At 47.0% G+C, this 14,513-nt stretch overlaps 1 protein-coding gene across 1 annotated transcript in view; it reads right to left on the bottom strand.

The window, feature by feature from the left end:
* Positions 1-1,260: 1,260 nt before the first annotated feature.
* Positions 1,261-14,513, bottom strand: part of dennd4b (DENN/MADD domain containing 4B) — a 44,359-nt gene continuing 31,106 nt past the window's right edge. Inside the window, exons 18-21 of the mRNA XM_072460963.1 lie at positions 10,940-11,036; positions 10,053-10,215; positions 5,633-5,691; positions 1,261-2,701 (exon numbers count right to left, since the gene is read on the bottom strand). Of these exons, the coding sequence (XP_072317064.1) occupies positions 2,556-2,701; positions 5,633-5,691; positions 10,053-10,215; positions 10,940-11,036 (465 nt within the window). The 3' untranslated portion in view covers positions 1,261-2,555. The remainder of the gene's footprint in view (positions 2,702-5,632; positions 5,692-10,052; positions 10,216-10,939; positions 11,037-14,513) is intronic.

The following is a 14,513-nucleotide window of genomic DNA, read 5'->3' on the forward strand; positions in this document are numbered from 1 at the left end:
AATAAAATACTACAAAGAGTCACGAGCGAGAGTCACCAAAGAACTAAAAAAAGACGCTAAAGGACTAAAGAGAGACACTAAAGGACTAAAGGAGACACTAAAGGACTAAAGAGAAACGCTAAAGGACTAAAGCGAGACAATAAAGGACTAAAGCGAGACACTAAAGGAGACACTAAAGGAGACGCTAAAGAACTAAAGCGAGACACTAAAGGACTAAAGAGAGACACTAAAGAGACAATAAAGGACTAAAGGAGACGCTAAAGAGACACTAAAGGACTAAAGGAGACGCTAAAGAGAGACACTAAAGGACTAAAGAGAGACGCTAAAGAGAGACACTAAAGGACTAAAGAGAGATGCTAAAGAGAGACACTAAAGGACTAAAGAGAGATGCTAAAGAGAGACACTAAAGGACTAAAGAGAGACACTAAAGAGACAATAAAGGACTAAAGGAGACGCTAAAGAGACACTAAAGGACTAAAGGAGACGCTAAAGAGAGACACTAAAGGACTAAAGAGAGACGCTAAAGAGAGACACTAAAGGACTAAAGAGAGATGCTAAAGAGAGACACTAAAGGACTAAAGAGAGATGCTAAAGAGAGACACTAAAGGACTAAAGAGAGATGCTAAAGAGAGACACTAAAGGACTAAAGAGAGATAATAAAACTGTAAAATAAAATACTACAAAGAGTCACGAGCACCACCTTACGGACTGTACTTGTGTGAGAAGAAAAACGCCATTTCTCAGAAGTACAAATTGTTGCCTCTCACTTGGATTCACCTCCATCTTTTAGTGCCTCCTTTAGTGTCTCCTTTAGTGTCTCCTTGAGTCCTTTACTGTGTCCTTTAGTGTCTCCTTGAGTCCTTTAGTGTCTCCTTGAGTCCTTTAGTGTCTCATTTAGTCCTTTAGTGTCTCCGACCCCTGAGGAACAACCTATCGGCCTCCGGGATTTGAACCAAGAACCCTCTGGTGTTGAGGCAAAGCTGTGGTGTGAATAAAACAGACATAATAGTGAAACACGTTGGTTGTTAAAGACAGTCAGACGCTCTAAAAACCTCTTTCTTTAATGAAGATGATTCTTATTCATTTATTCTTCATCTGAAGCTGACGTGATCTTTACATCCAGATGTTCTGCTTCTGGAAGAGACGTTTAGATTCAAACACGTCAAACACGTTAAACACGTTAAACACGTTAAACACGTTAAACACGTTAAACACGTTAAACACGTTAAACACTTGTGCAAAAGACAACAAACACAATGGAAGCACAAACGTTTCAGTCTTTGTAAAAGTCACAGAATCTGTGTCAGATCCGAACCTTTCAGTGCGTCACAGATTCACATTTTTGTCCCAGAAAATGGTCTCGTTCGAGTCGACACAAACTAAAGGTTCACGTGAGAAAAGATCTGAGTTTTGATCCGGTCAGACTCCAGTTTCTGGAACATTCTGAGGCTTTTCCCTCGTCACAAACACACGTCAGAGCACTTTATTTTGAAAGAACTGATTATTATGAATGACTTTGTGAGAAAAGGAAACGTAAAGCTCAAGTTTGAAAAGGCTCGTTTCCTTTGTTTATCTCTTTAGTTTTCATTTACGCTTTTTTTACAGAGAAACATGTTTAAAATGTGGAATAACAGAAGAAGAGACGAATAAAGCTGCCTGAAACTGAACACCTGAATGAAGCGCCACAACATCTGCTCGGATCAAAACTGAACACCTGAATGAAGCGCCACAACATCTGCTCGGATCAAAACTGAACACCTGAATGAAGCGCCACAACATCTGCTCAGATCAAAACTGAACACCTGAATGAAGCGCCACAACATCTGCTCGGATCAAAACTGAACACCTGAATGAAGCGCCACAACATCTGCTCGGATCAAAACTGAACACCTGAATGAAGCGCCACAACATCTGCTCGGATCAAAACTGAACACCTGAATGAAGCGCCACAACATCTGCTCGGATCAAAACTGAACACCTGAATGAAGCGCCACAACATCTGCTCAGATCAAAACTGAACACCTGAATGAAGCGCCACAACATCTGCTCGGATCAAAACTGAACACCTGAATGAAGCGCCACAACATCTGCTCGGATCAAAACTGAACACCTGAATGAAGCGCCACAACATCTGCTCAGATCAAACTGAACACCTGAATGAAGCGCCACAACATCTGCTCGGATCAAACTGAACACCTGAATGAAGCGCCACAACATCTGCTCGGATCAAACTGAACACCTGAATGAAGCTTCACAACATCTGCTCAGATCAAACTGAACACCTGAATGAAGCTTCACAACATCTGCTCAAATCAAAACTGAACACCTGAATGAAGCTTCACAAGTCCATCAGTCCTGTTTTTACAGTGCGACGCTGCATAGTTTACAGTGTTCTGGGAGGAACTCTGGGAGGAGTTCTGAGGGGAGATGTGGGACAGTGTTTCGGGGCATCAAGGTCCGTTCTCCGCCTGGTTCCTCGCACTCCCGTCCTGCTGATTCCTGGGTTCTTAGCACTGATGGTTCTCAGCACTGATGGTTCTCAGCACTGATGGTTCTCAGCACTCGAGCGTGGGGTGGAAAGACCTTCGACAGTCCAGGGCTTTGGGCGTCGGCGGCTGGACGCGATTCTTCCGGAGCTCTTCTCGACTCAGAGTTCCACTGAGGCGCGAGTACGCCGCTTTGTACTTCTTATCGAATGCAGCTGAAGCAGAAAGAGAGGAAGGAAAAGGAAAGAGGAGAGACAGAGAGGAGCGAGGGGGAGGAAAGAGGAGGGACAGAGAGGAGCGAGGGGGAGGAAAGAGGAGGGACAGAGAGGAGCGAGGGGGGGGAAAGAGGAGGGACAGAGAGGAGCGAGGGGGAGGAAAGAGGAGGGACGGAGAGGAGCGAGGGGGAGGAAAGAGGAGGGACGGAGAGGAGCGAGGGGGAGGAAAGAGGAGGGACAGAGAGGAGCGAGGGGGAGGAAAGAGGAGGGACAGAGAGGAGCGACGGGGGGGAAAGAGGAGGGACGGAGAGGAGCGAGGGGGAGGAAAGAGGAGGGACGGAGAGGAGCGAGGGGGAGGAAAGAGGAGGGACGGAGAGGAGCGAGGGGGAGGAAAGAGGAGGGACGGAGAGGAGCGAGGGGGAGGAAAGAGGAGGGACGGAGAGGAGCGAGGGGGAGGAAAGAGGAGGGACGGAGAGGAGCGAGGGGGAGGAAAGAGGAGGGACGGAGAGGAGCGAGGGGGAGGAAAGAGGAGGGACGGAGAGGAGCGAGGGGGAGGAAAGAGGAGGGACGGAGAGGAGCGAGGGGGAGGAAAGAGGAGGGACGGAGAGGAGCGAGGGGGAGGAAAGAGGAGGGACGGAGAGGAGCGAGGGGGAGGAAAGAGGAGTGACGGAGAGGAGCGAGGGGGAGGAAAGAGGAGGGACAGAGAGGAGCGAGGGGGAGGAAAGAGGAGGGACAGAGAGGAGCGAGGGGGAGGAAAGAGGAGGGACAGAGAGGAGCGAGGGGGAGGAAAGAGGAGGGACAGAGAGGAGCGAGGGGGAGGAAAGAGGAGGGACAGAGAGGAGCGAGGGGGAGGAAAGAGGAGGGACAGAGAGGAGCGAGGGGGAGGAAAGAGGAGGGACAGAGAGGAGCGAGGGGGAGGAAAGAGGAGGGACGGAGAGGAGCGAGGGGGAGGAAAGAGGAGGGACAGAGAGGAGCGAGGGGGAGGAAAGAGGAGGGACAGAGAGGAGCGAGGGGGAGGAAAGAGGAGGGACAGAGAGGAGCGAGGGGGAGGAAAGAGGAGGGACAGAGAGGAGCGAGGGGGAGGAAAGAGGAGGGACAGAGAGGAGCGAGGGGGAGGAAAGAGGAGGGACAGAGAAGAGCGAGGGGGAGGAAAGAGGAGTGACGGAGAGGAGCGAGGGGGAGGAAAGAGGAGTGACAGAGAGGAGCGAGGGGGAGGAAAGAGGAGGGACAGAGAGGAGCGAGGGGGAGGAAAGAGGAGGGACAGAGAGGAGCGAGGGGGAGGAAAGAGGAGGGACAGAGAGGAGCGAGGGGGAGGAAAGAGGAGGGACGGAGAGGAGCGAGGGGGAGGAAAGAGGAGGGACGGAGAGGAGCGAGGGGGAGGAAAGAGGAGGGACAGAGAGGAGCGAGGGGGAGGAAAGAGGAGGGACAGAGAGGAGCGAGGGGGAGGAAAGAGGAGGGACGGAGAGGAGCGAGGGGGAGGAAAGAGGAGGGACGGAGAGGAGCGAGGGGGAGGAAAGAGGAGGGACGGAGAGGAGCGAGGGGGAGGAAAGAGGAGGGACAGAGAGGAGCGAGGGGGAGGAAAGAGGAGGGACAGAGAGGAGCGAGGGGGAGGAAAGAGGAGTGACGGAGAGGAGCGAGGGGGAGGAAAGAGGAGGGACAGAGAGGAGCGAGGGGGAGGAAAGAGGAGGGACAGAGAGGAGCGAGGGGGAGGAAAGAGGAGGGACAGAGAGGAGCGAGGGGGAGGAAAGAGGAGGGACAGAGAGGAGCGAGGGGGAGGAAAGAGGAGGGACAGAGAGGAGCGAGGGGGAGGAAAGAGGAGGGACAGAGAGGAGCGAGGGGGAGGAAAGAGGAGGGACAGAGAGGAGCGAGGGGGAGGAAAGAGGAGGGACAGAGAGGAGCGAGGGGGAGGAAAGAGGAGGGACAGAGAGGAGCGAGGGGGAGGAAAGAGGAGGGACAGAGAGGAGCGAGGGGGAGGAAAGAGGAGGGACGGAGAGGAGCGAGGGGGAGGAAAGAGGAGGGACAGAGAGGAGCGAGGGGGAGGAAAGAGGAGGGACAGAGAGGAGCGAGGGGGAGGAAAGAGGAGGGACAGAGAGGAGCGAGGGGGAGGAAAGAGGAGGGACAGAGAGGAGCGAGGGGGAGGAAAGAGGAGGGACAGAGAGGAGCGAGGGGGAGGAAAGAGGAGGGACAGAGAGGAGCGAGGGGGAGGAAAGAGGAGGGACAGAGAGGAGCGAGGGGGAGGAAAGAGGAGGGACAGAGAGGAGCGAGGGGGAGGAAAGAGGAGGGACAGAGAGGAGCGAGGGGGAGGAAAGAGGAGTGACGGAGAGGAGCGAGGGGGAGGAAAGAAAAGGGACAGAGAGGAGCGAGGGGGAGGAAAGAGGAGGGACAGAGAGGAGCGAGGGGGAGGAAAGAGGAGGGACAGAGAGGAGCGAGGGGGAGGAAAGAGGAGGGACAGAGAGGAGCGAGGGGGAGGAAAGAGGAGGGACAGAGAGGAGCGAGGGGGAGGAAAGAGGAGGGACGGAGAGGAGCGAGGGGGAGGAAAGAGGAGGGACGGAGAGGAGCGAGGGGGAGGAAAGAGGAGGGACAGAGAGGAGCGAGGGGGAGGAAAGAGGAGGGACGGAGAGGAGCGAGGGGGAGGAAAGAGGAGGAACAGAGAGGAGCGAGGGGGAGGAAAGAGGAGGAACAGAGAGGAGCGAGGGGGAGGAAAGAGGAGGGACAGAGAGGAGCGAGGGGGAGGAAAGAGGAGTGACGGAGAGGAGCGAGGGGGAGGAAAGAGGAGGGACAGAGAGGAGCGAGGGGGAGGAAAGAGGAGGGACAGAGAGGAGCGAGGGGGAGGAAAGAGGAGGGACGGAGAGGAGCGAGGGGGAGGTTAGACATTTTGACAGGTTTTGAAGACAGTCAAAAGCTCAGGTCTGGGGCCCGCGAGGGTCTTACCGACGTGGTCTTTGCCCATCGCTGCCAAAGTGAGGAACAGGAACTCTCTGTACAAACTCCTGCAACAACCACAAGGACAAACATCATCAATAATGTGTCCATAATGAGTCCAATAATGAGTCCATAATGTGTCCATAATGTGTTCATAATGAGTCCAATAATGTGTCCATAATGTGTCCAATAATGTGTCCATAATGTGTCCATAATGAGTCCAATAATGTGTCCATAATGTGTCCATAATGTGTCCATAATGTGTTCATAATGAGTCCAATAATGTGTCCATAATGTGTCCATAATGTGTCCATAATGTGTCCATAATGAGTCCAATAATGTGTCCATAATGTGTCCATAATGTGTTCATAATGAGTCCAATAATGTGTCCATAATGTGTCCATAATGAGTCCAATAATGTGTCCATAATGTGTCCATAATGTGTCCATAATGAGTCCAATAATGTGTCCATAATGTGTCCATGATGTGTCCAATAATGTGTTCAATAATGTGTCCATAATGTGTCCATAATGTGTCCATAATGAGTCCAATAATGTGTCCATAATGTGTCCATAATGTGTCCATAATGTGTCCAATAATGTGTCCATAATGTGTTCATAATGAGTCCAATAATGTGTCCATAATGTGTCCATAATGTGTCCATAATGTGTCCATAATGTGTCCATAATGTGTCCATAATGTGTCCATAATGTGTTCATAATGTGTCCATAATGTGTCCATAATGTGTCCATAATGTGTCCATAATGTGTTCATAATGTCTCCATAATGTGTCCATAATGAGTCCAATAATGTGTCCATAATGTGTCCATAATGTGTCCATAATGTGTTCATAATGAGTCCAATAATGTGTCCATAATGTGTCCATAATGTGTCCATAATGTGTCCAATAATGTGTCCATAATGTGTCCATAATGTGTTCATAATGAGTCCAATAATGTGTCCATAATGTGTCCATAATGAGTCCAATAATGTGTCCATAATGTGTCCATAATGTGTCCATAATGAGTCCAATAATGTGTCCATAATGTGTCCATGATGTGTCCAATAATGTGTCCATAATGTGTTCAATAATGTGTCCATAATGTGTCCATAATGTGTCCATAATGAGTCCAATAATGTGTCCATAATGTGTCCATAATGTGTCCATAATGTGTCCAATAATGTGTCCATAATGTGTTCATAATGAGTCCAATAATGTGTCCATAATGTGTCCATAATGTGTCCATAATGTGTCCATAATGTGTCCATAATGTGTCCATAATGTGTCCATAATGTGTCCATAATGTGTTCATAATGTGTCCATAATGTGTCCATAATGTGTCCATAATGTGTCCATAATGTGTTCATAATGTCTCCATAATGTGTCCATAATGAGTCCATAATGTGTCCATAATGTGTCCATAATGTGTCCATAATGAGTCCATAATGTGTCCATAATGTGTCCATAATGTGTCCATAATGTGTCCATAATGTGTTCATAATGTGTCCATAATGTGTCCATAATGTGTTCATAATGAGTCCAATAATGTGTCCATAATGTGTCCATAATGTGTTCATAATGAGTCCAATAATGTGTCCATAATGTGTCCATAATGAGTCCAATAATGTGTCCATAATGTGTCCATAATGTGTCCATAATGTGTCCATAATGTGTTCATAATGAGTCCAATAATGTGTCCATAATGTGTCCATAATGTGTCCATAATGTGTCCATAATGAGTCCAATAATGTGTCCATAATGTGTCCATAATGTGTTCATAATGAGTCCAATAATGTGTCCATAATGTGTCCATAATGAGTCCAATAATGTGTCCATAATGTGTCCATAATGTGTCCATAATGAGTCCAATAATGTGTCCATAATGTGTCCATGATGTGTCCAATAATGTGTCCATAATGTGTTCAATAATGTGTCCATAATGTGTCCATAATGTGTCCATAATGTGTCCATAATGAGTCCAATAATGTGTCCATAAGGTGTCCATAATGTGTCCATAATGTGTCCAATAATGTGTCCATAATGTGTTCATAATGAGTCCAATAATGTGTCCATAATGTGTCCATAATGTGTCCATAATGTGTCCATAATGTGTCCATAATGTGTCCATAATGTGTCCATAATGTGTTCATAATGTGTCCATAATGTGTCCATAATGTGTCCATAATGTGTCCATAATGTGTTCATAATGTCTCCATAATGTGTCCATAATGAGTCCATAATGTGTCCATAATGTGTCCATAATGTGTCCATAATGAGTCCATAATGTGTCCATAATGTGTCCATAATGTGTCCATAATGTGTCCATAATGTGTTCATAATGTGTCCATAATGTGTCCATAATGTGTCCATAATGTGTCCATAATGTGTTCATAATGTGTCCATAATGTGTCCATAATGTGTCCATAATGAGTCCATAATGAGTCAATAATGTGTCCATGATGTGTCCATAATGTTTCCATAATGTGTCCATAATGTGTTCATAATGTGTCCATAATGTGTCCATGATGAGTCCAATAATGTGTCCATAATGTGTCCATAATGTGTCCATAATGAGTCCATAATGAGTCAATAATGTGTCCATAATGTGTCCATAATGTGTCCATAATGTGTCCATAATGTGTCCATAATGAGTCCATAATGAGTCCAATAATGTGTCCATGATGAGTCCATAATGTTTCCATAATGTGTTCATAATGAGTCCATAATGTGTCCATAATGTGCCCATTATGAGTCCAATAATGTGTCCATGATGAGTCCAATAATGTGTCCATCATGAGTCCAATAATGTGTCCATAATGTGTCAATAATGTGTCCATAATGTGCCCATTATGAGTCCAATAATGTGTCCATCATGAGTCCAATAATGTGTCCATAATGTGTCAATAATGTGTCCATAATGTGCCCATAATGAGTCCATAATGAGTCCAATAATGTGTCCATGATGAGTCCAATAATGTGTCCATGATGAGTCCAATAATGTGAACATATGTAAATGATAAAATACATAATGTTTTACACAAGCTTTACATCTCTGGACTCTAGAGCTTCACATCTCTGGACTCTAGAGCTTTACGTCTCTGGACTCTAAAGCTTTACATCTCTGGACGCTAAAGCTTTACATCTCTGGACTCTAGAGCTTCACATCTCTGGACGCTAGAGCTTTACATCTCTGGACTCTAGAGCTTTACATCTCTGGACTCTAGAGCTTTACATATCTGGACTCTAGAGCTTTACATCTCTGGACTCTAGAGCTTTGCGTCTCGGGACTCTAGAGCTTCACATCTCTGGACTCTAGAGCTTCACATCTCTGGACTCTAGAGCTTTACATCTCTGGACTCTAGAGCTTTACATCTCTGGACTCTAAAGCTTTGCGTCTCTGGACTCTAGAGCTTCACATCTCTGGACTCTAGAGCTTCACATCTCTGGACTCTAGAGCTTCACATCTCTGGACTCTAGAGCTTTACATCTCTGGACTCTAGAGCATTACGTCTCTGGACTCTAAAGCTTTACATCTCTGGACTCTAGAGCTTCACATCTCTGGACTCTAGAGCTTCACATCTCTGGACTCTAGAGCTTCACATCTCTGGACTCTAGAGCTTTACGTCTCTGGACTCTAGAGCTTTACGTCTCTGGACTCTAGAGCTTTACATCTCTGGACTCTAGAGCTTTACATCTCTGGACTCTAGAGCTTTACATCTCTGGACACTAGAGCTTTACGTCTCTGGACTCTAGAGCTTTACGTCTCTGGACTCTAAAGCTTTACATCTCTGGACTCTAGAGCTTTACATCTCTGGACTCTAGAGCTTTACATCTCTGGACTCTAGAGCTTTACGTCTCTGGACTCTAGAGCCTTACATCTCTGGACTCTAGAGCTTTACATCTCTGGACTCTAGAGCTTTACATCTCTGGACTCTAGAGCTTTACATCTCTGGACTCTAGAGCTTTACATCTCTGGACTCTAGAGCTTTACATCTCTGGACACTAGAGCTTTACGTCTCTGGACTCTAGAGCTTTACGTCTCTGGACTCTAAAGCTTTACGTCTCTGGACTCTAAAGCTTTACGTCTCTGGACTCTAGAGCTTTACATCTCTGGACTCTAGAGCTTTACATCTCTGGACACTAGAGCTTTACGTCTCTGGACTCTAGAGCTTTACGTCTCTGGACTCTAAAGCTTTACGTCTCTGGACTCTAGAGCTTTACATCTCTGGACTCTAGAGCTTTACATCTCTGGACTCTAAAGCTTTACCTCTCTGGACTCTAAAGCTTTACATCTCTGGACTCTAAAGCTTTACATCTCTGGACTCTAGAGCTTTACATCTCTGGACTCTAAAGCTTTACATCTCTGGACTCTAAAGCTTTAACTCTCTGGACTCTAAAGCTTTAACTCTCTGGACTCTAGAGCTTTACCTCTGGACTCTGGCCGGCTGTCGTTTGCCCACCGTCTCCAGAAAAAGCGTGACCGCCTTGTGCACCTCGTTCATTCCCACGTAGCGTAGAACCTCCTCCAGAAACGACAGGCTGAACGGGTGATTGTGTCGGCGCCAAGCGAACTGCCGCATGGCCACGCCGCCTGCAACACACGGTAACCACGGTAACCATCACGGTAACCATCACAGTAACCATCACGGAAACCATCACAGTAACCATCACGGAAACCATCACGGTAACCATCCCGTAACCACGGAAACCACCATCACGGTAACCACGGTAACCATCACGGTAACCATCACAGTAACCATCAAGGAAACCATCACGGTAACCATCACGGTAACCACGGAAACCATCACGGAAACCATCACGGTAACCACGGTAAGCATCACGGTAACCATCACAGTAACCACGGTAACCATCACGGTAACCATCACAGTAACCATCACGGTAACCACGGTAACATCACGGTAACCATCACGGTAACCACGGTAACCATCACAGTAACCATCACGGTAACCACGGTAACCATCACAGTAACCATCACGGTAACCACGGTAACATCACGGTAACCATCACGGTAACCACGGTAACCACCACGGTAACCACCACGGTAACTATCTCGGTAACCACGGTAACCATCACGGTAACCACGGTAACCACCACGGTAACCACCACAGTAACCACCACAGTAACCACCACGGTAACTACCTCGGTAACCACGGTAACCACGGTAGCCATCAAGTGGATCATATTTAATGCCGTATCCTGATGTGAATCTAACTTTAATCATGAAACATAAACGAGGATGAACCACGAGCTGCAACATATTTAAAGAAACTGAATCTAAAGCATCTGAAACTCACTGTGGATCCTCCAGAGCACGTAGAGCGGGGGCCACTGGTCTGTGTCAGGGGCCAAAGTGTCCCACAGGAGCCGCACCCTCACAGCCGGGTTGTCTACCTGTACACACACCTGGTTTAGACCTGATTTAGACCTGATTTAGTCCTGGTTTAGTCCTGGTTTAGTCCTGGTTTAGTCCTGGTTTAGTCCTGGTTTAGACCTGGTTTGGACCTGGTTTGGACCTGGTTTGGACCTGGTTTGGACTTGGTTTGGACCTGGTTTGGACCTGGTTTAGACCTGGTTTGTTCCTGGTTTAGTCCTGGTTTAGTCCTGGTTAAGTCCTGGTTTAGACCTGGTTTGTTCCTGGTTTAGTCCTGGTTTAGTCTTGGTTTAGACCTGGTTCAGTCCTGGTTTAGACCTGGTTTAGTCCTAGTTTAGTCCTGGTTTAGTCCTAGTTTAGTCCTGGTTTAGTCCTGGTTTAGTCCTGGTTTAGTCCTGGTTTAGACCTGGTTTAGTCCTGGTTTGGTCCTGGTTTAGACCTGGTTTAGACCTGGTTTAGTCCTAGTTTAGACCTGGTTTAGACCTGGTTTGGACCTGGTTTAGTCCTGGTTTAGTCCTGGTTTAGACCTGGTTTAGTCCTGGTTTAGTCCTGGTTTAGACCTGGTCTAGTCCTGGTTTAGACATGGCTTAGTCCTGGTTTAGACCTGGTTTAGACCTGGTTTAGTCCCGGTTTAGACCTGGTTTAGACCTGGTTTAGACCTGGTTTAGTCCTGGTTTAGTCCTGGTTTAGACCTGCTTTAGACCTGGTTAAGACCTGGTTTAGTCCTGGTTTAGACCTGGTTTAGTCCTGGTTTAGTCCTGGTTTAGTCCTGGTTTAGTCCTGGTTTAGTCGTGCTTTAGACCTGGTTTAGACCTGGTTTAGACCTGGTTTAGTCCTGGTTTAGACCTGGTTTAGACCTGGTTTAGTCCTGGTTTAGTCCTGGTTTAGTCCTAGTTTAGACCTGGTTTAGACCTGGTTTGGACCTGGTTTAGTCCTGGTTTAGTCCTGGTTTAGACCTGGTTTAGACCTGGTTTAGTCCTGGTTTAGTCCTGGTTTAGTCCTGGTTTAGACCTGGTCTAGTCCTGGTTTAGACATGGCTTAGTCCTGGTTTAGACCTGGTTTAGACCTGGTTTAGTCCCGGTTTAGTCCTGGTTTAGACCTGGTTTAGACCTGGTTTAGACCTGCTTTAGACCTGCTTTAGACCTGGTTAAGACCTGGTTAAGACCTGGTTTAGACCTGGTTTAGTCCTGGTTTAGACCTGGTTTAGTCCTGGTTTAGTCCTGGTTTAGTCCTGGTTTAGTCCTGGTTTAGTTTTGGTTTAGACCTGGTTTAGTCCTGGTTTAGTCCTGGTTTAGTCCTGGTTTAGACCAGGTTTAGTCCTGGTTTAGTCCTGGTTTAGACCTGCTTTAGACCTGGTTTAGACCTGGTTTAGTCCTGGTTTAGACCTGGTTTAGACCTGGTTTAGTCCTGGTTTAGTCCTGGTTTAGTCCTAGTTTAGACCTGGTTTAGACCTGGTTTGGACCTGGTTTAGTCCTGGTTTAGTCCTGGTTTAGACCTGGTTTAGACCTGGTTTAGTCCTGGTTTAGTCCTGGTTTAGTCCTGGTTTAGTCCTGGTTTAGACCTGGTCTAGTCCTGGTTTAGACATGGCTTAGTCCTGGTTTAGACCTGGTTTAGACCTGGTTTAGTCCCGGTTTAGTCCTGGTTTGGACCTGGTTTAGACCTGGTTTAGACCTGGTTTAGACCTGCTTTAGTCCTGGTTTTGACCTGGTTTAGTCCTGGTTTAGTCCTGGTTTAGTCCTGGTTTAGTCCTGGTTTAGTTTTGGTTTAGACCTGGTTTAGTCCTGGTTTAGTCCTGGTTTAGTCCTGGTTTAGACCAGGTTTAGTCCTGGTTTAGTCCTGGTTTAGACCTGCTTTAGACCTGCTTTAGACCTGCTTTAGACCTGGTTTAGTCCTGGTTTAGTCCTGGTTTAGACCTGGTTTAGACCTGGTTTAGACCTGGTTTAGACCTGGTTTAGACCTGGTTTAGTCCTGCTTTAGACCTGGTTTGGACCTGGTTTAGTCCTGGTTTAGTCCTGGTTTAGTCCTGGTTTAGTCCTGGTTTAGACCTGGTTTAGTCCTGGTTTAGACCTGGTTTAGTCCTGGTTTACCTGCTTTAGTCCTGGTTTACCTGCTTTAGTCCTGGTTTACCTGCTTTAGTCCTGGTTTAGTCCTGCTTTAGTCCTGGTTTACCTGCTTTAGTCCTGGTTTACCTGCTTTAGACCTGGTTTAGTCCTGCTTTAGTCCTGGTTTACCTGCTTTAGTCCTGGTTTACCTGCTTTAGTCCTGGTTTAGTCCTGCTTTAGTCCTGGTTTACCTGCTTTAGTCCTGGTTTACCTGCTTTAGTCCTGGTTTACCTGCTTTAGTCCTGCTTTACCTGCTTTAGTCCTGGTTTAGTCCTGGTTTAGTCCTGGTTTACCTGCTTTAGTCCTGGTTTACCTGCTTTAGTCCTGGTTTACCTGCTTTAGTCCTGCTTTACCTGCTTTAGTCCTGCTTTAGTCCTGCTTTAGTCCTGGTTTAGTCCTGCTTTAGTCCTGGTTTACCTGCTTTAGTCCTGGTTTACCTGCTTTAGTCCTAGTTTACCTGCTTTAGTCCTGCTTTCCCTGCTTTAGTCCTGGTTTACCTGCTTTAGTCCTGGTTTACCTGCTTTAGTCCTGCTTTAGTCCTGCTTTAGTCCTGGTTTACCTGCTTTAGTCCTGGTTTACCTGCTTTAGTCCTGGTTTAGTCCTGCTTTAGTCCTGGTTTACCTGCTTTAGTCCTGGTTTACCTGCTTTAGTCCTGGTTTACCTGCTTTAGTCCTGGTTTAGTCCTGCTTTAGTCCTGGTTTACCTGCTTTAGTCCTGGTTTACCTGCTTTAGTCCTGGTTTACCTGCTTTAGTCCTGCTTTACCTGCTTTAGTCCTGGTTTAGTCCTGGTTTAGTCCTGGTTTACCTGCTTTAGTCCTGGTTTACCTACTTTAGTCCTGGTTTACCTGCTTTAGTCCTGCTTTAGTCCTGGTTTAGTCCTGGTTTAGTCCTGGTTTACCTGCTTTAGTCCTGCTTTACCTGCTTTAGTCCTGGTTTACCTGCTTTAGTCCTGGTTTAGTCCTGCTTTAGTCCTGGTTTACCTGCTTTAGTCCTGGTTTACCTGCTTTAGTCCTAGTTTACCTGCTTTAGTCCTGCTTTACCTGCTTTAGTCCTGGTTTAGTCCTGGTTTAGTCCTGGCTTACCTGCTTTAGTCCTGGTTTACCTGCTTTAGTCCTGCTTTACCTGATTTAGTCCTGGTTTACCTGCTTTAGTCCTGGTTTACCTGCTTTAGTCCTGCTTTAGTCATGCTTTACCTGCTTTAGTCCTGGTTTAGTCCTGGTTTAGTCCTGGTTTAGTCCTGGTTTAGACCTGGTTTAGACCTGGTTTAGTCCTGGTTTACCTGTTTTAGTCCTGGTTTAGACCTGGTTTAGACCTGGTTTCCCTGCTTTAGTCCTGGTTTAGACCTGGTTTAGACCTGGTTTAGACCTGGTTTAGTCCTGGTTTAGACCTGGTTTA

This window comes from Eucyclogobius newberryi, unplaced genomic scaffold (genome assembly GCF_026437365.1).
Source record: "Eucyclogobius newberryi isolate DKJ021-1_F unplaced genomic scaffold, fEucNew1.0.hap1 SCAF_3, whole genome shotgun sequence".
Taxonomy (NCBI): Eukaryota; Metazoa; Chordata; class Actinopteri; order Gobiiformes; family Gobiidae; genus Eucyclogobius; species Eucyclogobius newberryi.